The sequence below is a fragment of the Panulirus ornatus genome, chromosome 35, assembly GCF_036320965.1.
Source record: "Panulirus ornatus isolate Po-2019 chromosome 35, ASM3632096v1, whole genome shotgun sequence".
NCBI classification, from domain to species: Eukaryota; Metazoa; Arthropoda; class Malacostraca; order Decapoda; family Palinuridae; genus Panulirus; species Panulirus ornatus.
The window spans coordinates 19,933,595-19,959,966 of record NC_092258.1 but is presented as its reverse complement, the minus strand read 5'-3'; the positions used below and the strand labels follow the sequence as shown (position 1 = coordinate 19,959,966).

At 40.3% G+C, this 26,372-nt stretch overlaps 1 protein-coding gene across 1 annotated transcript in view; it reads left to right on the top strand.

The window, feature by feature from the left end:
• The window catches only part of LOC139760210 (uncharacterized), a 554,062-nt gene that overhangs the window by 494,386 nt on the left and 33,304 nt on the right, over nt 1-26,372 (top strand). Inside the window, exons 20-21 of the mRNA XM_071683144.1 lie at nt 10,016-10,159; nt 11,300-11,579. Coding sequence (XP_071539245.1) covers nt 10,016-10,159; nt 11,300-11,579 — 424 coding nt within the window. The remainder of the gene's footprint in view (nt 1-10,015; nt 10,160-11,299; nt 11,580-26,372) is intronic.

The window sequence follows — 26,372 nt, the reverse complement described above, 5'->3', positions numbered from 1 at the left end:
AGGATAAACATGTTCACTAGTATCAAGAGTAAGAGGATGAAAAAGTTCAATGTTATGAAGAGTAACAGGATGAACATGTTCCGTAGTATGAGGACTAACGCGATGAACACGTTCTGTAGTATAAAGAGCGTGAGCATGAACACGTTCAATAGTATGAAGAGTAACAGGATGAAAACGTTCATTAGTATGAAAAGAAACAAAATGAACATGTTCAGTAGCATGAAGAGTAAGAGGATGAACACGTTCAGTAGCATGAAGCGTAACAAGATGAACACGTACAGAATTGTGAAGAGTAACAAGATAAACATGTTCAGTAGTAGGAAGAGCAAGAGTATGAACGCGATCCGTGCTATCAAGACTAACAGAATGAACATGTTTAGTACTATGAAGAGTAACAGGATAAACACGTTTCGTAGTATGAAGAATAAGAGGATGAACACGTTTAGTAGTATGAACGGTAACAGGATGAACATTTTCAGTAATATGAAGAGTAACAGGATGAAAACGAGGTTAGATTAGTTTAGGTTTATCAGGTTCAATATCATGAAGAATAAGATGAGCACGTTCAGTAATATGAAGAGGAAAAGGATGAACAGGTTCTGTAGTATGAAGAGTAACAGGATGAACAAATGCAGTAGTATGAAGAGCAAGAGGATGAATATGTTCACTAGTTGAAGAATAAGAGGATGAACACGTTCAGTAGTATGAAGAGCATGAGCATGAACACGTTCAAAAGTATGAAGAGTAATAGGATGAAGATGTTCAGGTGTTTGAGTAAGAAGATGAACGCTTTCAGTAGTATAAAGATTAAAAGGATGAACATGTTCCGTAATATGAAAAGTAACAGGAAGAACACGTTCAGTAGTATAAAGAGTAATAGGATGAACATGTTTATTAGCATGAAGAGTAAGAGAATGAACATTTTAAGTAGAATGAAGAGGAATAGGATCAACAGGTTCACTAGTATGAATAGCAAGAGGATGAACACGTTCAGTAGTATAAAGAGTAACAGGATTAACACGTTCAGTAGTATGAAGAGGAACAGGATGAATATGTTCTGTGATATGAAGAGTAAGAGACCACGTTCTGTAGTATGAAGTGTAACTGGATGAACATGTCCAGTAGTATATAGATTAACAGGATGAACACGTTCAGTAGTTTGAAACGGAGGAGGACGACCACGTTCACTAGTATGAAGATTATCAGGATGAACGCGTTTGATAGTATGAAGAGTAACAGGATGAACATATTCAGTAGTATAAAGAGTAAGAGGATGGAGATGTTCAGTATTATAGTAAGAGGATGAACACGTTCGGTAGTATGATGAGTAAGAGTATGAACACATTCAGTAGTATGAAAAATAACAGGATGACCAAGTTCACTAGTATGAAGAGTAACAAGATGAACACATTCAGTAGTATGATGATTAAGATGATGAAGAGCATTTTGAAGAGTAAGAGGATGAACATGTTACGTATATGGAAGGTAAGAGTATGAACACATTCAGTAGTATCAAAAGTAACAGGATGACCAAGTTCAGTAGTATGAAGAGTGACAAGATGAACACATTCAGTAGTATGATGAGTAAGATGATGAACATATTCATTAGTATGAACAGCAAGAGGATGAACACGTTTAATAATATGAAGAGTAACCGGATGGACATGTTCAGTAGTATGAAGAGGTACAGGATAAACACGTTCAGTAGCATGAAGAGTAAGAAAATGAATACCTTCAGTAGTATGAAGAGTAAGAGCATGAAAATGTTCAATAGTATAATGAGTAAGAGGATGAAGAGCAACAGGAAGAATGTATTCAGTAGTATGAAGAGTGACAGGATGAACACGTTCAGTAGTATCAAAAGTAGGAGGATGAACATGTTCAGTAGTATGAAGTGTAAGAGGATGATTAAGTCAGTAGTTTCAAGAGTAAGAGGGTGAACACGTTCATTATCATGAAGAATGAAAGGAAGAACACGTTCAGTAGTATGGAGAGTAATCGGATGAACACGTTCAGTAGTATGAAGCGTAACAGGATGAATATGTTCAGTAGTATAAAGGGTAAGAGGGTCAACACGTTCAGTTGTATAAAGATTAACAGGATGAACGTGTTCAGTAGTATAAACAGTAATAGGATAAACGCTTTCAGTACGATGAAGAGTAACAGGATGAATACGTTCGGTAGTAAGAAGAGTAACAGGATGAACACGTTCAGTAGTGTGAGGAGTAAGAGGATGAACACGTTCAGTAGTATTAAGAGTAGCAGGATGAAGATGCTCGGTGGTATGAAGAGTAAGAGGATGAACGCGTTCAGTAGTATGAAGAGTTATAAAATGAACGTGTTCCATAATCTGAACAGTAACAGGATGAGCAGGTTCAATAGTATGAAGAGTAACAGGATGAACATGTTCAGTAGTATGAAGAGTAAGAGAATGAAAACGTTCAATAGTATGAAGAGTAACAGCATGGAAATGTTCAGTAGTATGAAGAGCAAAAGGATGAACTCGTTCAGTAGTATGAAGAGTAACAGGATGAATATGTTCAGTAGAATGAAGAGTAACAGGATAAACACATTCAATAGTATGAAGAGTAAGAAATGAACACGTTCAGTGGTATGAAGAGTAAGAGGATGAAAATGTTCAGTAGTATAAACAGTAAGAGGATGAACACGTTCATTAGTATGAAGAGCAATAGAATGAAAGTGTTCAGTAGTATAAAAAAATGACAGTATGAACATGTTCAGTATTATGAAGAGTAGGAGGATGAATATGTTCAGTATTATGAAGTGTCAGAGGATGAACACGTTCAGTAGTGTGAATAGTAAGAGGATGAACACGTTCAGTATTATGAAGCGTGAAAGGAAGAAAACGTTCAGTAGTATGGAGAGTAATCGGATGAACACGTTTAGTAGTATGAAGAGTAACAGGATGAAAACTTTCAGTACTATGAGGAATAACAGGATGAAAACGTTCAGGATTATGAGAGTAACAGGATAAACACGTTCGGTAGTATGAAGAGTAATCGAATGAACACGTTAAGTCGTATGAAGCGTAACAGGATGAACCTGTTCAGTAGCATGAAGAGTAAGAGGAGGAACACGTTCAGTAGTATGAAGAGTAACAGGATGAACATATTCAATAGTATTAAGAGTAACAGTATGAACACGTTCAGTAGTATGAAGAGTAATAGGATGAACACGTTTAGTAGTACGAAGAGTAAAAGGATGAACATGCTCAGTAGTATGAAGAGTAGGAGTATGAACACGTTCGTAGTATCAAGATTAACAGGATGAACATGTTTAGTAGTATGAAGAGTAACAGGGTAAACACGTTCTATAGTATGAAGAATAAGAGGTTGAGCACGTTTAATATCATGAACAGTAACAGGATGAACATTTTCAGTAGCATGACGATTAACAGGACGAACACGTTGAGTAGTATGAAGAGTAAGAGGATGAACACGTTAAGTATCATGAAGAGTAAAAGAATGAACATGTTCTGTGGTATGAAGAGTAACATGATAAAAATGTTCAGTAAAATAAAGAGTAAGAGGATAAACACGTTTAGTACAATTGAAAGTTAGAGGGTGAACACGTTCGGTAGTATGAAGAGTAACAGTATAACGCGTTCTGTAGTATGAATAATAATAGATTTAAAACATTCAAGAGTAAGAAGAGTAAGAGAATGAATACGTTCAGCAGTATGAAGAGTAAGAGAAGAATATGTTCAGTAGCATGAAGAGTAAGAAGATGAACTCGTTCAGTAGTATGATGAGTAACAGCATGAACAAGTTCATTAGTAAGAAGAGTAATAGGAGGGACACATTCAGTAGTATGATGAGTAACAGCATGAACTTGTGCAATAGTATGAATTGTAATAAGATGAACATGTTCAGTAGTACCAGTTATAACAGGATGAACAAGTCCAGTAGGATGAAGAGTAATAGGATAAACACATTCAGTAGCATGAAGATTATCACGATGAAAATGTTCAGTAGTATGAAGAGGAACAGGATAAAAAAAATTCAGTAGTATGAAGAGTAAAAGGATGAATATGTTCAGTAGTATGAAGAGCAAGAGGATGAACAAGTTCAGTAGTATGAAGAGCAAGAAGACGAACACTTTCAGAAGTATGAAGAGTAGCAGGATGATCATGTTTAGTAGTATGAAGAGTAAGAAGATGAACACGTTCAGAATTATGAAGATTGGGAGGATGAACAGGTTCAGTAGTATGAAGAGTATCAACATGGACACGGTCAGTAGTATGAAGAGTAAGAGGATGAACAAGTTCAGTAATATGAAAAGTAAGAGGATGAACACGCTCAGTAGACTGATGAGAAACTGGATAAACATGTGCAGTAGTATGAAGAGTAACAGGATGAACTCGTTCAATAGTACGAAGAGTAAGAGAATGAACACGTTCAGTAGTATGAAGAGTAGAGGATGAGCACGTTCAGTAGTTTAAAGAGTAAGACATTGAGCACGTTCAGCAGTATGAAAAGTAGGAGGACGAACTCATTCAGTAGTATGAAGAGTAAGAGGATGAGCACGTTCATTAGCATGAAGAGTAAGAAGATGAACACGTTCAGTAGTATGAAGAGTATCAAGACGAACGCGTTGAACAGTATGAAGAATAACAGGACCAACATGTTCAGTAGTATGAAGAGTAAGAGGATGGATATATTCAATATTATAAATAGTAACAGGTTGAACCGGTTCTGTAGTATGAAGAGTAGCAGGATGAATATGTTCAGTAGTATAAAGAGTAAGAGGATGAAAACGTTCAATATTATAAAGAGTAACAAGATGAACATGTTCCGTAGTATCAGGAGTAACGCAATTAACACATTCAGTAGTATAAAGAGAATGAGGACGAACAAGTTCAGAAGTATGAAGAGTAAGAGTATGAACATGTTTAGTAGTATGAAGAGTAGCAGGATGAAAATGTTCATTATTATGAAGAGCAAAAGGATGAATACGTTCAGCATTATGAAAAGAAAGAGGATCAACACGTTCAGAAGTATGAAGAGTTACAGGATGAACATGTTCATTAGTATGAAGAGAACAGGATGAACTCATTCAGTAGTATGAAGAGTAAGAGGATGAACAAGTTCGATAGTATGAAGAGTAAAGGATGAGTACGTTCAGTAGTTTTAAGCGTAAGACGTTGAACACGTTCAACAGTATGAACACTAGGAGATTGAACACATTCAGTAGTATAAAGAGTAAGAGGATGAGCACGTTCATTAGCATGAAGAGTAACAAGATGAACACGTTCAGTAGTATGAAGAGTAACAGAATAAACATGTTCAGTAGTACAAAGAGTAAGACGATGAAAACGGTCCTTATTATGAAGAGTAACAGATAATCATGTTCAGTAGTATAAAGAGTAACAGGATGAACACGTTCAGTAGTATGAAGAGTAAGAGAATGAACACGTTCAGTAGTATAAACACCAACAGGGTGAACATATTCAGTAGAATGAAGAGTAAGAGGATGAACACGTTCAGTAGTAGTAAGAGTAACGGGATGAACACATTCTGTAGTATGAAGAGTAACATGATGAACGTGTTCAATAGTATGAACAGTAAAGGGATGAACACGTTTAGTAATATGAAGAGTGAGCGGATGGACATGTTCAGTAGTATGAAGAGTAAGGGAATGTACAAGTTCAGTAGTATGAAGAGTAACAGAATGAACTTGTCCGGTAGTATGAAGAGCAATAGCACGAACACGTTCAGTAGTGTGAAGAGTAAGAGGATGAACACGTTCATTAGTATGAAGAGTAACAGGATGAACATGTTCGGTATTGTGAAGAGTAACAGGATGAACAGGTTCAGTAGTAGAAAGAGAAAGAAGATGAACATGTTCAGTACTATGAAGCATGAGAGGATGAACATGTTCAATAGTTCCAAGAGTAAGAGGATGAAGACGTTCAGTATCATGAAGAGTAACAGGATATACACGTTGAGTAGTATGAAAAGTAATCGGATGAAGGCTTTCAGTAGTATGAAGCGTAACAGCATGATCATGTTCACTAGTATGAAAAGTATCAGGATGAACACGTTCAGTAGCATGAAGAGCAACAGGATGAACATGTTTAGTAGTATGATGAGTAACAGGATGAACGCGTTCAGTAGTATGAAGAGTAAGGGGATGAACACGTTCAGAAGTATGAAGATTAACAGGATAAGCATGTTCATTGTTATGAAGATTAAGAGAATGAACATGTTCAGTAGTACGAAAAGTAAGAGGATGTACATGTTCCTTAATATGGAGAGTAACAGGATGAACACGTTCAGTAGTATGAAGAATAAGAGGATGACCACGTTCAGTAGTATGAAGAGTAACACGATGAAACCATTCAGCACTATTAAGAGTAACAAAATGAACAAAGTCAGTAGTATGACGAGTAAAAGTATGAAAACGTTTAATAGTATGAGGTTCAACTAGATGAATATTTTCAGTGCTATGAAAAGTAACAGGATGAACACATTCAGTAGTATGAAGATGAAGTGTAGGAACACGTTCACTAGTATGAAGAATATCAGGATGAACGTGTTAATAGAATGAAGAGAACAGTATGAACATGTTCAGTAGTATGAAGAGTAATAGGATGAACACAAGATGAACACGTTCCGTAATATGAAGTGTAAGAGTATGAGTATGTTCAGTAGTGTGAATAGTAAGAGGATGAACACGTTCCGTAGTATGAAAGGTAAGAAGAGTAACAGGTTGAACACGCTCAGTAGTACGAAGAGTAAGAGAATAAAAAGATTCCGTAGTATGAAGAGTAACAGGATGAACTTTTTCAGTAGTATGATGAGTAATAGGAAGAACACGTTCAGTAGTATGAAGAGTAACAGGATGAACACGTTCAGAAGTATGAAGAGTAAGAGGATGAACACGTTCATTAGCATTAAGAGTGACAGGATGAACATGTTCAGTAGTATAAAGAGTAAAAGGATAAACACATTCATTAGTATGAAGAGTAGCAGGATGAACATGTTCAGTAGTATGAAATGTGACAGAATGAACAGATTCAGTAGTATTAAGAGTAAGATGAATATTTTCAGTATTGTGAAGAGGAAAAAGATGAACTCGTTCAATAGTATGAAGAGTAAGAGGTTGTATATGTTCCTTAATAAGAAGAGTACAGGATGAACACGTTCAGTAGTATGAAGAGTAACAGGATGAACATGTTCAGCAATATGAAGAATAAGAGGATGAAAACATTCAGTAGTTTGAATTGTAACTGGATGAACATGTTCAGCAGTATGAAGAGTAACAGATGAACACGGTCAGTAGTATGAAGAGGAAGAAGAGGAACACATTCACTAGTATGAAGAGTATCAAGACGAACGCGTTCGAACAGTATGAAGAATAACAGGACCAACATGTTCAGTAGTATGAAGAGTAAGAGGATGAATATATTCAGTATTATAAATAGTAACAGGTTGAACAGGTTCTGTAGTATGAAGAGTAAGAGGATGAGCATGTTCAGTATTATGAAGGGTAACAGGATGAACACGTTCCGTAGTATAAAGAGTAACAGGATAAACATATTCAGTAGTAAGAAGAGTAAGATGATGAACATGTTCAGTAGTATGAACAGTAACAGGATGAACACGTTCAGTAGTATGAAGAGTTACAGGATGAATACGTTCAGTAGTATGAAGAGTAAAAGGATGAACACTTTCAGTAGTATGAAGAGTAAGAGGATGAACATGTTCAGTAGGATAAAGAGGATGAGCACGTTCATTAGTAAGAAGGGTAACAGGATGAACATGTTCAGTAGTATGAAGAGTGACAGGATGAACACGTTTAGTGGTATGAAAAGAAATAGGATGAAGATATTCGGTAGTATGAAGCATAAGAGGATGAACACGTTCAGTAGTTTGAAGAGTAAGAGGATGAACACGTTCAGTATTATGAAGAGTAAAAGGATGAACACGTTCAGTAGTATGAAGAGAAATTCATGAACACTGTTCACTAGTATGAAGCGTAACAGGATGAACATGTTCAGTATAATGAAGAGTAGCAGGATGAACGCGTTCAGTAGTATGAAGAGTAACAGCCTGAACGTGTTCAGTAGTATGAAGAGTAACAGGATGAACTCGTTCAGTAGTATGAAGCGTAAGAGGATGAACACGTTCAGTACTATGAAAGTTAATGGAATGAACATGTTCAGTATTATGAAGAGTAAGAGGATGAAAACGTTCAGTAGTATGATGAGTAACAGAATGAACACGTCAGGTAGTGTGAAGAGTAAGAGGATGAAGACGCTCAGTAGTATGAAGAGTAACAAGATGAAGACGTTCAGTAGTATGAAGAGTAAAAGGATAAACACGTTCACTAGTATGAAGAGCAGCAGGATGAACACGCTCAGTAGTATGAAGAGCAAGAAGATGAACACTTTCAGTAGTATGAAGAGTAACGATGAAAATGCTCAGTAGTATGAAGAGTAACAGGATGAACATATTCAGTAGCATAAAGAGGAAGAGGATGAACACATTCAGTAGTATGAAGAGCAACAGGATGAACATGCACAGTAGTGTGAAGAGTTAGAGGATTAAGACGTTCAATAGTATGAATTGTAATAGGATGAAAATGTTCAGCAGTATGAAAAGTAACAGGATGAACACATTCTGTAGTATGATGAGTAACAGGATGAACATTTTCTGTAGTATGAAGAGTAACAGGATGAACACGTTCAGTAGTATGAAGAGTATGAGGCTGCACACGTTCAGTACTATGTAGAGTAACAGGATGAATATGTTCAGTAGTATGAAGAGTATGAGGCTGCACACGTTCAGTACTATGTAGAGTAACAGGATGAATATGTTCAGTAGTATGAAGAGTGTGAGGATGAACACGGTTAGTAGTATCAAGAGTAAGAGGATGAACATGTTTAGTATTATGAAGAGCAACAGTAAGAACGCGTTCAGTATCATGAAGACTAAGAGGATGAACATGTTCGGTTGTATGACGAGTAAGAGGATGAATACGTTCAGTAGTATGAAGAGTAAGAGGATGAACACGCTCAGTATTATGAAGAGTAAGAGGATGAACACGCTCAGTATTATGAAGAGTAAGAGGATGAACAGGTTCCTTAATATGAAGAGTAACTGGATGAACATGTTCAGTAGTATGAAGAGTAAGAGGATGAACATGTTCAGTGGTAAGAAAAGCAAGAGGATGAACACGTTCAGTAGTATGAAGAGTAACTGGATGATCATGTTCAGTGGTATGAAGAGTAACAGGATGAACATGTTCAGCAGTATGAAGATGAAGAGGATGAAAACGCTTAGTAACATGAAGATTATCACGATGAACACTTTCAGTAGTATGAAGAGTAACAGGATGAACATGTTTCGTAGTATGAAGAGTAAGAGGATGAACATGTTCAGTAATATGAAGAGTAACAGGATGAACACGTTCAGTAGTATGAAGAGTATGAGGATGAACACGTTTCGTAGTATGAAAGGTAAGAGAATGAACAAGTTCAGTAGTATGAAATGTAACAGGATGAACGCATTAAGTAGTATGAAGAGTATGAGGAAAATTATGTTCAGTAGTATGAGTAGTAAGAGGAAAATTATGTTCAGTAGTATGAAGAGTAAGAGGAAAATTATGTTCAGTAGTATGAAGAGTAAGAGTACGGACACGTTCAGTGGTATGAAGAGTAACAGGATGAACACGTTAAGTGGTATGAAGAGTAACAGGATGAACACGTTCAGTAGTATGGAGAGTCAGAGGATGAACACGTTCAGTAGTATGAAGAGTAACTGGATGAACATATTCAGTAGTATGAAGAGTAACAGGATGAAGTCGTTCAGTAGTATGAAGAGTAAGAAAATGAACACGTTCAGTAGTATGAAGAGTAAAAGGATGAACACGTTCAGTAATATGAAGAGTAACAGGATGAACATGTTCAGTAGTATGAAGAGTAACAGGATGAACATGTTCAGTAGTATGAAGAGTAACAAAATGAATGCGTTCAAATGTGCTTCAACAGGCGCGAGGTGAACACGGACCTGACTGCTGGATGAACTCTCCGCCTTTGACTGAAACATTGCTTGTTGACTCCCTGCAGACGGTCATCAAGCACACCTACACACCACACAAGTCATGGGACACACTCGCAAACATTCTTGCAAAGGTAATATTCTTTCATGTTCTTCAGTAATATGTAGTATATATGCATAATATGTGTATCGTAGCATCCCTGTCTTTTGGCTACATGAAAGCATTATTCATTATAGATTCCTAGCAATTATTTAGAGCAATGTGTGTGTGTGTGTGTGTGTGTGTGTGTGTGTGTGTGTGTAAACATCAACACCTGACTACCAGTGTTGTGATGGCCAGGCTCAACACACGTAATATTACTTCATGAATAACATTATTTTTCCCATGTGCGTTGCCTGATTATCTGGTCTTCATTCATCTGGGATTGATATCAACCACATGTCAAGCATTAATTGTTTCATCAGTTGTTGTAAGTGTCTTTCATAACCTCCAAGTTGTACGTTGAATGGTTAGGTTTTTTACTTATTATGTTTGTGTTCCTCGGTGATGACTTGGTAACTGTGTTGTAAGGCTTTCACGTAAGACACATTTATATCTTCAGTTTGTGGTCAGACAACATTATCATAATCTTCAGTTTGTGGTCAGACAACATTATCATAATCTTCAGTTTGTGGTCAGACAACGTCATCATAATCTTCAGTTTGTGGTCAGACAACATTATCATAATCTTCAGTTTGTGGTCAGACAACGTCATCATAATCTTCAGTTTGTGGTCAGACAACGTCATCATAATCTTCATTTGTGGTCAGACAACGTCATCATAATCTTCAGTTTGTGGTCAGACAACGTCATCATAATCTTCAGTTTGTGGTCAGACAACGTCATCATAATCTTCGGTTTGTGGTCAGAAACGTCATCATAATCTTCAGTTTGTGGTCAGACAACGTCATCATGATCTTCGGTTTGTGGTCAGACAACATCATTATACATTTTTCTCCTCTCCTATCTGGACCAGAGATATACTTCTTTCAATATTTTATAATTCATGCACTCAGAGCCCTCCATGTTGGTTATGAAGTCTTTCTCATTTCTTGTCATTCCCTTTGATTATGAATAACAAGATATTAAGAAGTTTTGGTTTGGTTGTGGTGTACATCATTATTGAGACGTTTCAAAATGAACATTTCCCCAATGCAGCCACTATGTATATACCTTTATTTCTATACACTTTCTGAATGAATCTATATTTTCATTCCTATATCCTCACCAACAGGTCATATATGGCAGTGTTGTGGCGTCACAACTTGACCAACGAGTCATTAACAAAATATTCAGTGATCATCTTAATGATCAGACGTTTTCAAACCTCACCAGAAATATAAGGAAAGAGAAGCATTTAGCTACCCAAGATCTCTCACCAGAACCCAGTAACCAAAATGAAGCATTAACTGCAGTGTGTCGACGTGAAGATGATCATATCAACATCTTACTTCATTCATTACCAACTGAAGATATAACTCTAGACCTTGAGTTGCCTTCCCACAAGGCCACAGGTAAGTGTCGTGAGGAATACATAATTAATTTCCTTATATCCATCAGCAAAATATAGTCTTCACTTTGACATACTGTACGACCTCATCCAGGCCCGCTCGAGATATGCTAACATCATGTGCTTGTCAAGTTGTCTTTTATGAACTTTATAAGATGGATGAATATTCCCTGGCGATAGTGGAGAAAGAATACTTCCCACGCATTTCCCGCGTGTCGTAGGTGACTAAAGGGGACGGGAGCGGGGAGCTAGAAACCCTCCCCTTCTTGTATTTAAACTTTCTAAAAGGGGAAACAAAGAAGGAGTCATGCGGGGAGTGCTCATCCTCCTCGAAGGCTCAGATTGGGGTGTATAAATGTGTGTGGATGTAACCAAGATAAGAAAAAAGGCGACATAGATAGTATGTTTGAGTAAAGGAACCTTGATATTTGGGCTCTGAGTGAAACGAAGCTCAAGGGTAAAGGGGAAGAGTGGTTTATGAATGTCTTGGGAGTAAAGTCATGGGGTTGGTGAGAGGATAAGAGCAAGGAAAGGAGTAGCACTACTCTTGAAACAGGAGTGGTGGGAGTATGTGATAGAGTGTAAGAAAGTAATCTCTAGATTGATATGGCTAAAACTGAAAGTGGATGGAGAGAGACAGGTGATTATTGGTGCCTATGCACCTGGTCATGAGAAGAAAGATCATGAGAGGCAAGTGTTTTGGGAGCAGCTGAGTGAGTGTGTTAGCAGCTTTGAAGCACGAGACCGGGTTATAGTGATGGGTGATTTGAACGCAAAGGTGAGTAATGCGGCAGTTGAGGGTATAATTGGTGCACATGGGGTGTTCAGTGTTGTAAATGGAAATAGTGAAGAGCTTGTAGATTTGTGTGCTGAAAAAGGACAGGTGATTGGGAATACTTGTTTTAAAAAGAGAGATACACATAAGTATACGTATGTAAATAGGAGAGATGGCCAGAGAGCATTATTGGATTACGTGTTGATTGATAGGCGCGCGAAAGAGAGACTTTTGGATGTTAATGTGCTGAGAGGTGCAACTGGAGGGATGTCTGATCATTATCTTGTGGAGGCGAAAGTGAAGACTTATAAAGGTTTTCAGAAAAGGAGAGAGAATGTTGGGGTGTAGAGAGTGCTAAGAGTAACTGAGCTTGGAAAGGACACTTATGTGAGGAAGTACCAGGAGAGATTTAGAGCAGAATGGAAGAAAGTGAGAGCAAATGACGTAAGGGGAGTGGGGAAGGAATGAGATGTATTTAGGGAAGCAGTGATGGCTTGCGCAAAAGATGCCTGTGGCATGAGAAAGGTGGGAGGTGGGAAGATTTGAAAGGGTAGTAAGTGGTGGGATGAAGAAGTAAGATTGTTAATGAAAGAGAGGAGAGAGGCATTTGGACAATTTTTGCTGGGAAATAGTGCAGATGACTGGGAGATGTATAAAAGAAAGAGGCAGGAGGTCAAGAGAAAGGTGCAAGAGGTGAAAAAGAGGGCAAATGAGAGTTGGGGTGAGAGCGTATCCTTAGATTTTAGGGAGAATAAAAAGATGTTTTGGAAAGAGGTAAATAAAGTGCGTAAGACAAGAGAACAAATGGGAAGATCGGTGAAGGGGGCTAATGGGGAGGGAATAACAAGTAGTGGTGATGTGAGGAGATAGAGTGAGTATTTTGAAGGTTTGTTGAATGTGTTTCATGATAGAGTGGCAGATATAGGGTGTTTTGATCGAGGTGAAATGGGAAGTGAGAGGATCAAGGACAAAGGTTTAGTAAGCTGCGAAGAGGTAGTGAAAGCTTTGCGGAAAGTGAAAGCCGGCAAGGCGCGGGTTTTGATGGTATAACAGTGGAATTTAAAAAAAAAAAAAAGAAGGTTGACTGTGTTGTTGACTGGTTGGAGAGGATATTCAACGTGAAGTGCCTGAGGATTGGCGGAATGCATGCATAGTGCCATTGTACGAAGGCAAAGGGGATAAGAGTGAGTGTTCAAATTACAGAGGTATAAGTTTGTTGCGTATTCCTGGGAAACTATATGGGAGGATATTGATTGAGAGGGTGAAGGCATGTAGATAGCATCATATTGAGGAAGAGCAGTGTGGTTTCAGAAGTAGGAGAGGATCAGGCGTTTGCTTTGAAGAATTTACGTGAGAAATACTTAGTAAAACAAATGGATTTGTTTGTAGCATTTATGGATCTGGAGAAGGCATATGCTAGAGTTGATATAGATGCTCTGTGGAAGGTATTAAGAGTATATGGTGTGGGAGGTAAGTTGCTAGAAGCAGTAAAAAGTTTTTATCAAGGATGTAAGGCATGTGTACGTGTAGGAAAAGAGGTAAGTGATTGGTTCCCAGTGAATGTCGGTTTGCGGCAGGGGTGCGTGATGTGTCCATGGTTGTTTAATTTGTTTATGAATGGAGTTGTAAGGAAGGTGAATGCAAGAGTTTTGGAGAGAGGAGACAAGTATACAGCCTGTTTTGGAATGAGAAAGCTTGTGAAGTGAGTCAGTTGATGTTCTTTGATTATACATCGCTGGTGGCTGATTCGGGTGAGAAACTGCAGAAGCTGGTGACTGAGTTTGGTAAAGTGTGTGAAGGAAGAAATCTAAGAGTAAATGTGAATAAGAGCAAGGTTGTTAGGTTAAGTAGGGTTGAGGGACAAGTCAATTGGGAGGTAGGTTTGAATGGAGAAAAACTGGAGGAGGGCGAAGGCGAAGGTTCTGGGAGCATTGAAGAATGTGTGAAAGGCGAGAACGTTATCTTGGAGAGCAAAAATGGGTATGTTTGAAGGAATAATGGTTCCAATAATGTTGTATGGTTGCGAGTCGTAGACTACAGATAAGATTGTCCGGAGGAGGGTGGATGTGTTAGAAATGAGATGTATGAGGACAATATGTGGTGTGAGGTGGTTTGATCGAGTTAGTAATGAAAGGGTAAGAGAGATGTATGGTAGTAAAAAGAGTGTGGTTGAGAGAGCAGAAGAGGGTGTATTTAAATAGTTTGGTCACATGGAGAGATGGGTGAGGAAAGATTGACAAAGAGGATATATGTGTCAGAAGTGGAGGGAACGAGGAAAAGTGGGTGACCAAATTGGAGGTGGAAGGATGAAGTGAAAAAGATTTTGAACGATCTTTGCCTAAGCAGGAGGGTGAAAGGCGTGCAAGGAATAGAGTGAATTGGAACAATGTGGTATACCTGGGTGGACGTGGTATCACTGGATTGAACCAGGGCATGCGAAGTGTCTAGGGTAAACCATGGAAAGTTTTGTGGGGCCTGGATGTGGAAAGGGAGCTGTGGTTTCGGTGCGTTACAAATGACAGCTAAAGACTGAGTGTGGACGAATGTGGCCTTTGTTGTCTTTTCCTAGCGCTACCTAGGGTAGAGGACATGAAACTTCCCCAGGGGAGAGGACATGAAACTTCCCTAGGGTAGAGGACATGAAACTTCCCTAGGGTAGAGGACATGAAACTTCCTTAGGGTAGAGGACATGAAACTTCCCCAGGGTAGAGGACATGAAACTTCCCCAGGATAGAAGACATGAAACTTCCCTAGGGTAGAGGACATGAAACTTCCCTAGGGTAGAGGACATGAAACTTCCTTAGGGTAGAGGACATGAAACTTCCCTAGGGTAGAGGACATGAAACTTCCCCAGGGTAGAGGACATGAAACTTCCCTAGGGTAGAGGACATGAAACTTCCTAGGGTAGAGGACATGAAACTTCCTTAGGGTAGAGGACATGAAACTTCCCCAGGGTAGAGGACATGAAACTTCCCTAGGATAGAGGACATGAAACTTCCCCAGGGTAGAGGGCATGAAACTTCCCCAGGGTAGAGGGCATGAAACTTCCCCAGGGTGGAGGGCATGAAACTTCCCCAGGGTAGAGGGCATGAAACTTCCCCAGGGTAGAGGGCATGGAACTTCCCCAAGGTAGAGGACATGAAACTTCCCCAGGGTATGGGACATGAAACTTGCCCAGGGTAGAGGGCATGAAACCTCTCCAGGGTAGAGGGCATGAAACTTCCCCAAGGTAGAGGACATGAAACTTCCCCAGGGTAGAGGGCATGAAACTTCCCTAGGGTAGAGGACATGAAACTTCCCCAAGGTAGAGGACATGAAAATTCCCCAGGGTAGAGGGCATGAAACTTCCCCAGGGTAGAGGGCATGAAACATCCCTAGGGTAGAGGGCATGAAACTTCCCTAGGGTAGAGGACATAAAACTTCCCCAGGGTAGAGGGCATGAAACTTCCCCAGGGTAGAGGACATGAAACTTCCCTAGGGTAGAGGACATGAAACTTCCCCAGGGTAGAGGGACATGAAATTCCCCAGGTAGAGGACATGAAACTTCCCAGGGTAAGAGGACATGAAACTTCCCCAGGGTAGAGGACATGAAACTTCCCAGGGTAGAGGGCATGAAACTTCCCCAGGGTAGAGGGCATGAAACTTCCCCAGGGTAGAGGGCATGAAACTTCCCCAGGGTAGAGGACATGAAACTTCCCCAGGGTAGAGGGCATGAAACTTCCCCAGGGTAGAGGGCATGAAACTTCCCAGGGTAGAGGACATGAAACTTCCCCAGGGTAGAGGACATGAAACTTCCCCAGGGTAGAGGACATGAAACTTCCCCAGGGTAGAGGGCATGAAACTTCCCCAGGGTAGAGGGCATGAAACTTCCCCAGGGTAGAGGACATGAAACTTCCCCAGGGTAGAGGACATGAAACTTCCCTAGGGTAGAGGACATGAAACTTCCCCAGGGTAGAGGACATGAAACTTCCCCAGGTAGAGGACATGAAACTTCCCCAGGGTAGAGGGCATGAAACTTTCCCTAGGGTAGAGAACATGAAACTTCCCTAGGGTAGAGGACATGAAACTTCCCCATGGTAGAGGTGCATGAAACTTCCCCAGGGTAGAGGGCATGAGACTTCCCCAGGGTAGAGGACATGAAACTTCCCCAGGGTAGAGGACATGAAACTTCCCCAGGGTAGAGGACATGAAACTTCCCCAGGGTAGAGGGCATGAAACTTCCCCAGGGTAGAGGACATGAAACTTCCCCAGGGTAGAGGACATGAAACTTCCCCAGGGTAGAGGACATGAAACTTCCCCAGGGTAGAGGGCATGAAACTTCCCCAGGGTAGAGGACATGAAACTTCCCCAGGGTAGAGGACATGAAACTTCCCCAGGGTAGAGGACATGAAACTTCCCCAGGGTAGAGGGCATGAAACTTCCCCAGGGTAGAGGACATGAAACTTCCCCAGGGTAGAGGACATGAAACTTCCCCAGGGTAGAGGGCATGAAACTTCCCCAGGGTAGAGGACATGAAACTTCCCCAGGGTAGAGGACATGAAACTTCCCCAGGGTAGAGGGCATGAAACTTCCCCAGGGTAGAGGACATGAAACTTCCCCAGGGTAGAGGACATGAAACTTCCCCAGGGTAGAGGACATGAAACTTCCCCAGGGTAGAGGACATGAAACTTCCCCAGGGTAGAGGACATGAAACTTCCCCAGGGTAGAGGACATGAAACTTCCCCAGGGTAGAGGGCATGAAACTTCCCCAGGGTAGAGGACATGAAACTTCCCCAGGGTAGAGGACATGAAACTTCCCCAGGGTAGAGGACATGAAACTTCCCCAGGGTAGAGGACATGAAACTTCCCCAGGGTAGAGGACATGAAACTTCCCCAGGGTAGAGGACATGAAACTTCCCCAGGGTAGAGGACATGAAACTTCCCCAGGGTAGAGGGACATGAAACTTCCCCAGGGTAGAGGACATGAAACTTCCCCAGGGTAGAGGACATGAAACTTCCCAGGGTAGAGGACATGAAACTTCCCCAGGGTAGAGGGCATGAAACTTCCCCAGGGTAGAGGACATGAAACTTCCCCAGGGTAGAGGGCATGAAACTTCCCCAGGGTAGAGGACATGAAACTTCCCCAGGGTAGAGGACATGAAACTTCCCCAGGGTAGAGGACATGAAACTTCCCCAGGGTAGAGGGCATGAAACTTCCCCAGGGTAGAGGACATGAAACTTCCCCAGGGTAGAGGACATGAAACTTCCCCAGGGTAGAGGACATGAAACTTCCCCAGGGTAGAGGACATGAAACTTCCCCAGGGTAGAGGGCATGAAACTTCCCCAGGGTAGAGGACATGAAACTTCCCCAGGGTAGAGGACATGAAACTTCCCCAGGGTAGAGGGCATGAAACTTCCCCAGGGTAGAGGGCATGAAACTTCCCCAGGGTAGAGGACATGAAACTTCCCCAGGGTAGAGGGGCATGAAACTTCCCCAGGGTAGAGGGCATGAAACTTCCCCAGGGTAGAGGACATGAAACTTCCCCAGGGTAGAGGACATGAAACTTCCCCAGGGTAGAGGGCATGAAACTTCCCCAGGGTAGAGGACATGAAACTTCCCCAGGGTAGAGGACATGAAACTTCCCCAGGGTAGAGGACATGAAACTTCCCCAGGGTAGAGGGCATGAAACTTCCCCAGGGTAGAGGGCATGAAACTTCCCCAGGGTAGAGGACATGAAACTTCCCCAGGGTAGAGGGCATGAAACTTCCCCAGGGTAGAGGACATGAAACTTCCCCAGGGTAGAGGACATGAAACTTCCCTAGGGTAGAGGGCATGAAAGTTCCCCAGGGTAGAGGGCATGAAACTTTCCCAGGGTAGAGGGCATGAAACTTCCCCAGGGTAGAGGGCATGAAACTTCCCCAGGGTAGAGAACATGAAACTTCCCCAGGGTAGAGGGCATGAAATTTCCCCAGGTTAGAGGACATGAAACTTCCCCAGGGTAGAGGACATGAAACTTCCCCAGGGTAGAGGATATGAAACTTCCCCGGAGTAGAGGGCATGAAATTTCCCCAGGGTAGAGGACATGAAACTTCCCCAGGGTAGAGGACATGAAACTTCCCCAGGATAGAGGGCATGAAACTTCCCCAGGGTAGAGGACATGAAACTTCCCCAGGGTATAGGGCATGAAACTTTCCCAGGGTAGAGGACATGAAACTTCCTCAGGGTAGAGGGCATGAAACTTCCCCAGGGTAGAGGACATGAAACTTCCCCAGGGTAGAGGGCATGAAACTTCCCCAGGGTAGAGGGCATGAAACTTCCCCAGGGTAGAGGGCATGAAACTTCCCCAGGGTAGAGGACATGAAATTTCCCCAGGGTAGAGGACATAAAACTTCCCTAGGGTGGAGGGCATGAAACTTCCCCAGGGTAGAGGGCATGAAACTTCCCCAGGGTAGAGGACATGAAACTTCCCTAGGGTAGAGGACATGAAACTTCCCCAGGGTAGAGGGCATAAAACCTCCCCAGGGTAGAGGACATGAAACTTCCCTAGGGTAGAGGACATGAAACTTCCCCAGGGTAGAGGGCATGCAACTTCCCCAGGGTAGAGGGCATGAAACTTCCCCAGGGTAGAGGGCATGAAACTTCCCCAGGGTAGAGGACAGATGCTCGGGATTAAGGAATGGAACTTCCATCCTCTAAGGATACTCCAGATGTGGACCTCCCATATCAACAAACTGGAGTCGCTGGTTCCCAGGTTTCCCAGGTTACACGATGGTCTGTGGTGCAGGTCACACGATGGTCTGTGGTGTAGGTTACACGATGGTCTGTGGTGCAGGTCACACGATGGTCTGTGGTGCAGGTCAAACGATTTTTGAGGTCGGAGTCACACAATGGTCTGAGGTGCAGGTCACACAATGGTCTGAGGTGCAGGTCACACAATGGTCTGAGGTGCAGGTCACACAATGGTCTGAGGTGCAGGTCACACAATGGTCTGAGATGCAGGTCACACAATGGTCTGAGGTGCAGGACACACAATGGTCTGAGGTGCAGGTCACACAATGGTCTGAGGTGCAGGTCACACAATGGTCTGAGGTGCAGGTCACACAATGGTCTGAGGTGCGGGTCACACAATGGTCTGAGATGCATATCTCAAAATGGCCTGAGGTGCATGTCAAACGATGGTCTGTCGTGCATATCACACAATAGTCTGAGGTGCAGGTCACAAGATGGTCTGAGGTGCAGGTCACAAGATGGTCTGAGGTGCAGGTCACAAGATGGTCTGAGGTGCAGGTCACACGATTGTCTATGGTGCATATCACACAATGGTCTGAGTTCACACAATGGTCTGAGATGCTGGTCACACAACAGTCTGAAGTGCAGGTTGCACGATGGTCTAAGATGTACATCGCAAAATCGTTTGAGGTGCAGGTCACTCGATGGTCTGTTGTGCAGGTCACAATGATCTGAGGTGCAGGTCACACAATGTCCTGAGGTACAGGTCACACAATGGTCTGAGGTGCAGGTCACACAATGGTCTGAGGTGCAGGTCACACGATGGTCTGTGGTGCAGGTTACACTATGGTCTGAATTGCAGGTCACACGATGGTCTGAAGTGCAGGTCACATTGTCTATGGTGCATATCACACAATGGGTTGAGGTGCAGGTCACACAATGGTCTGAGGTGCAGGTCACACGATGGTCTGTGGTGCAGCACACGCAATGTTCTGAGGTAATGGTCTGTGGTGCAGGTCACGTGATGTTCTGTGTTGCAGGTCACACGATGGTCTGAGTTGCAAGTCATACGATGGTCTGTGGTGCAGGTCACACGATGGTCTGTGGTGCAGGTCACACAATGGTCTAAGGTGGAGGTTACACGATGGTCTGTGGTGAAGGTCACGCGATGGTCTGAGGTGCATGTTACACAATGGTCTTAGGTGTAGGTCACACAATGGTCTATGGTGCAAATTACACAATGGTCTGAGGTGCAGGCCGCACAATGCTCTGAGGTGCAGGTTACAACACTTGCACGTTTACTGCAGCAAAAGCAAAAATATACATTTGCATGTTTACTGCTACACAAGTAAACATGAACACTCGCAAGTTTACTGCAGCACAAATAGACACAAACACTTGCATGTTTACTGCAGCACAAGTAAACATGAACACTTGCATGTTTGCTGCTACACAAATAAACATAAACACTTGCATGTTTCCTACTGCTCAGGTATACATAAGCAATTGCATGTTTACTGCAGCACACGTAATCATAAGAACTTGCATGTTTACTGCTGCACAAGTAAACATAAACACTTGCATGTTTACTGCAGCATAAGTAAACATGAACACTTGCATAATTACTGTTGCACAAGTAAACATAAACACTTCCTGTTTATTACTGCACAAGTGAATATAAACATTTGCCTGTTTACTACACCATAAGTAAACATGAACGCTTTTATGTTTATTGCAGCCCAAGTAAACATAAACACTTCCATGTTAACATGCAGCTCAAGTAAACATGAACGCTGATATGGTTATTGCAGTACAAGTAAACATAAAAACTTGCATGTTTACTGCAGCGCAAGTAAACATAAACACTTGAATGTTTACTGTAGCACAAGTAAACATAAACACTTGCATGTTTACTGCTGCAAAAATAAACATAAACACGTGCATGTATACTACAGCACAAGTAAACATAAACATATGCAGTTTACTGTTGCAAAGTAAAGATAAACAATTGCATGTTCACCGCAGCAAAAGTAAAGATAAACACATGCATGTTTACTGTTCCACAAGTAAACATAAACACTTGCATGTTTATTGCTGCACAAGTAAACATGAACGCATACGTAAATGTTTACTGCAGCACAATTAAGCATAAACACTTACATGTTTACTGCTGCACAAGTAAACATAATCACGTCCATGTTTGATGCAGCACAAGTAAACATAAACACTGGAATGTTTAATGTTGTAAAGTAAGCATAAGCACTTCCATGCTTACTGCATCAAAAGCAAACATAAACACTTTCATGTTTATAGCTGCAAAAGTAAACATGAACACTTCCATATTTACTGCAGCAAAAGTAAACAAAAACACTTGCATGTTTACTGCTGCACAGGTAAATATAAATACTTGCATGTTTACTGCTGCAAAAGTAAATGTAAACACATGCATATTTACTACTGCACAAGTAAACATAAACACTTGCATGTTTACTGCAGCACAAGTAAACATAAAGTCTTGCATGTTTACTACTGCACAAGCAAACATGAAAACTTGCATGTTTGCTGCAGCACAAGTAAACATGAACACTTGCATGTTTACTGCTGCACAAAGTAAACATGAACACTTGCATGTTTACGCCTGCACAAGTAAACATAAACACGTGCATGCTTACTGCAGCAAAAAAACATAAACACTTGCATGTTTACTGCTGCAAAAGTAAACATGAACATTTGCATGTATACTGCAGCAAAGGTAAACAAAAACACTTACATGAATACTGCAGCAAAAGTAAACATAAACACTTGCATGTTTACTGCTTCACAAGTAAATATAAACACTTGCATGTTTACTGTTGCACAAGTAAACATAAACACTTGCATGTTTACTGTTGCACAAGGAAAACATAAACATTTGCATGTTTAGTGCAGCACAAGCAAACATGAAGACTTACATGTTTACTACTGACAAGTAAACATGAACACTTGCATGTTTGCTGCAGCACAAGTGCACACGAAGACTTGTATGTTTACTACTGAACAAGTAAACATGAACACTTGCATGTTTGCTGCAGCACAAGTAAACATGAAGACTTGCAGGTTTACTGCTGCAGAAGTAAACATGAACACATCCATGTTTACGGCGCCACAAGTAAACATGAACACTTGTATGTTTACTGCGGCAAAAGTAAACATAAACACTTGAATGTTTACTGCAGCACAATCAAACATAAACACTTGCATGTTTATTGCTGCACAAGCAAACATGAAAACTTGCATGTTTCTGCAGCACAAGTAAACATGAACACTTGCATGTTTACTGCTGCACAAGTAAACATGAACACTTGCATGTTTACTGCTGCATAAGTAAACATAAACACTTGCATTTTACTACAGGAAAGAAACATAAATACTTGAATGTTTACTGCTGCATAAGTAAACATAAACACTTGCATGTTTACGACAGCATAAGTAAACATAAACACTTGTATGTTTACTACAGCACAAGTAAACATAAACCCTTAATGTTTACTGCTGCGCAAGCAAGCATGAACATTTGCATGTTTACTGCAGCACAAGTAAACATACACATTTGCCTATTTCCTGCAGTACAAGTAAACATAAGAACTTGCATTTTACTGCTGCACAAGTAAACATGAACACTTGCGTGTTTACTGCTGCACAAGTAAACATTAACACTTGCATGTTTACTGTAGCACAAGTAAACATAAATACCTGCATGTTTACTACAGGAAATGTAAACATAAACTTTTGCATGTTTACTGAAGCAAAAGTAAACATGAACATTTGCATGTATACTGCTGCGCAAGTAAACATATACACTCGCATGTTTAATCCTGTAGAAGTAAAGATAAATACTTGCACGTTTACTGTAGCAAAAGCAAAAATATACGCTTACATGTTTACTGCTGCACAAGTAATCATAAACACTTGCAGGTTTACTGCAGCACAAGTAAACATGAACACTTGCATGTTTCCTCTTGCACAAATAAACATAAACATTTGCATGTTTACTACTGCACAAGTAAACATAAACAATTGCATGTATACTGCAGCACAAGTAATCATAAATACTTGCATGTTTACTACTGCACAAGTTAACATCAACACTTGCATGTATACTGCAGCACAAGTAAACATGAACACATACATAAGGACTATTGCACAAGTGAATATAAACACTTGCATGTTTACTGTTGCACAAGTAAACATAAACAGATGCATGTTTACTACACCATAAATAGACATGAACAATTACATGTTTATTGCAGCACAAGTAAACATAAACACTTCCATATTCACTGCAGTACAAGTAAACATGAACGCTTACATGCTAAACTGCAGCACAAGTAAACATTACCATTTCCATGGTTAATGCTATACAAGAAAACATAAACACTTTCATGTGTACTGCAGTACAAGTAAACATAAACACTTGAATGTTTACTGTAGCACAAGTAAACATAAACACTTGCATGTTTACTGCTTCAAAAAGAAACATAAACGCTTGCATGTTTGCTACAGAACAAGTAATCATAAACATTTGCATGTTTATTGCAGCACAAGTAAACATGAACACTTGCATGTTTACCTTAGCACAAGTAAATATGAACACTGGCATGTTTGCTGCTGCACAAGAAAACATGAAGACATGCATGTTTACTCCAGCACAAGTAAATATGAACATTTGCATGTTTTCTGTTGCACAAGCAAACATAAACAGTTGCATGTTTACTGCAGCGAAAGTAAAGATAATCTCATGCATGTTCACAGCTGCACAAGTGAACATGAGCACTTACATGTTTACTTCAGCAAAAGGAAACATAAGCACTTGCCTGTTTAATGTAGCACAAGTAAACATAAACACTTGCATGTTTATTGCTGCACAAGTAAACATAAACACTTGCATGTTTATTGCTGCACAAGTAAACATGAACACATACGTAGATGTTTACTGCAGCATAATTAAACGTAAACCCTTGCATGTTTACTGCAGCACATGTAAGCATAATCACTTTCATGTTTAATGCGCCACAAGTAAACATAAACACTTATGTTTAATGCTGTAAAGTAAACATAAGCACTTGCATGATTACTGCATCAAAAGCAAATATAAACACTTTCATGTCTACTGCTGCAAAAGTGAATATGAACACTTTCATGTTTACTAATGAACAAGTAAACATGAACACTTGCATGTTTACTGCAGCACAAGTGCACATGAAGACTTGTATGTTTACTACTGAACAAGTAAACATGAACACTTGCATGTTTGCTGCAGCACAAGTAAACATAAAGACTTCCAGGTTTACTGCTGCAGAAGCAAACATGAACACATCCATGTTTACGGCGCCACAAGTAAACATGAAGACTTGTATGTTTACCGCAACAAAAGTAAACATAAACACTTCAATGTTTACTGCAGCACAACGGAACATAAACACTTGCATATTTACTGCTGCACAAGCAAACATGAAAACTTGCATGTTTACTGCTGCACAAGTAAACATAAACGGTTGCATGTTTACTGCAGCAAAAGTAAACTCATGCATGTTTACTGCTGCACAAGTGAACATAAACACTTGCATGTTTACTTCAGCAAAAGTAAACATAAGCACATGCCTGTTTAATGTAGCACAAGTAAACATAAACACTTGCATGTTTATTGCTGCACAAGTAAACATGAACACATACGTAAATGTTTACTGCAGCATGATTAAACGTAAACACTTGCATGTTTACTGCTGCACAAGTAAACATAATCCCTTCCATGTTTAATGCAGCACAAGTAAACATAAACACTTGTATGTTTAATGCTGTAAAGTAAACATAAGCACTTGCATGTTTACTGCATCAAAAGCAAACATAAAAACTTGCATGTTTACTGCTGCGCAAGCAACTATAAACACTTGCATGTTTACTGTTGCAAAAATAAACGTAAACACTTGGGTATTTACTGTTGCACAAGTAAACATGAAGACTTGCATGTTTACTGCAGCACGCGTAAGCATGAACACTTGCATATTTACTGCAGCACAAGTAAACATAAGCACTTGCACGTTTACAGCAGCAAAAGCAAACATAAACGCTTGCATGCTTACTGCAGCAAAAGTAAATATGAATACTTGCATGTTGATTGCAGCAAAATTAATCATAAGCACTTCCATGTTTACTGCTGCACAAGTAAACATAAACACTTCCAATTTTTCAGCAGCACACGTAAACAGGAACACTTGCACATTTACTGCAGCACAAGTAAACATGAAGATTTCCATGCATACTGCTGCACAAGCAAACATAAACACCTGCATGATTACTGCAGCAAAAAAAAAAAATAAGCACTTGCATTTTTACTGCTGCACGAGTAAACATGAACTAATGCGCACATGTTTACTGCAGCAAATTTAACCATAAACACTTGCATGTTTACTGCTGCACAAGCAAAGATAAACACATACATGTTTACTGCAGCAGAAGTGAAAATAATCACTTCCATGTTTACTGCTGCACAAGTAAACATAAACACTTGCATGTTTAATGCTGCAAAGTAAACATAAACACTTGCATGTTTACTGCAGCAAAAGCAAACATAAACACTTTCATGTTCACTGCTGCACAAGTAAACATGAACACTTGCAAGTTAATTGCAGCAAAAGTAAACATAAACACTTGCATGTTTAGTGCTGCACTAGTAAACATAATCACTACCATGTTTAATGCAGCACAAGCAACCATAAACACTTGTAGGCTTAATGCTGTAAAGTAAACATAAGCACTTGTATGTTTACTGCATCAAAATCAAACATAAACACTTTCATGTTATTGCTGCAAAAGTACATATGAACACTTCCATGTTTACTGCAGCAAAAGAATATATATATACACTTGAATGTTTACTGCTGCACAAGGAAATATAAACAATTGCATGTGTACTGTTGCACAAATAAATATAAACACTTGGGTATTTACTGTTGCACAAGTAAACATGAACACTTGCATGTTTACTGTAGCACACGTAAGCATAAACAATTGCATATTTACTGCAGCACAAGTAAACATAAGCACTTCCATGTTTACTGCAGCTAAAGCAAACATAAACACTTGCATGCTTACTGCAGCAAAAGTATATATGAATACTTGAAGGTTGATTACAGCAAAAGTAAACATAAGCACTTCCATGTTTACTGCTGCACAAGTAAATATAAACACTTGCAATTTTTCTGCAGCGTACATAAACATGAACACTTGCATATTTACTGCAGCACAAGTAAACATGAAGACTTCCATTCTTACTG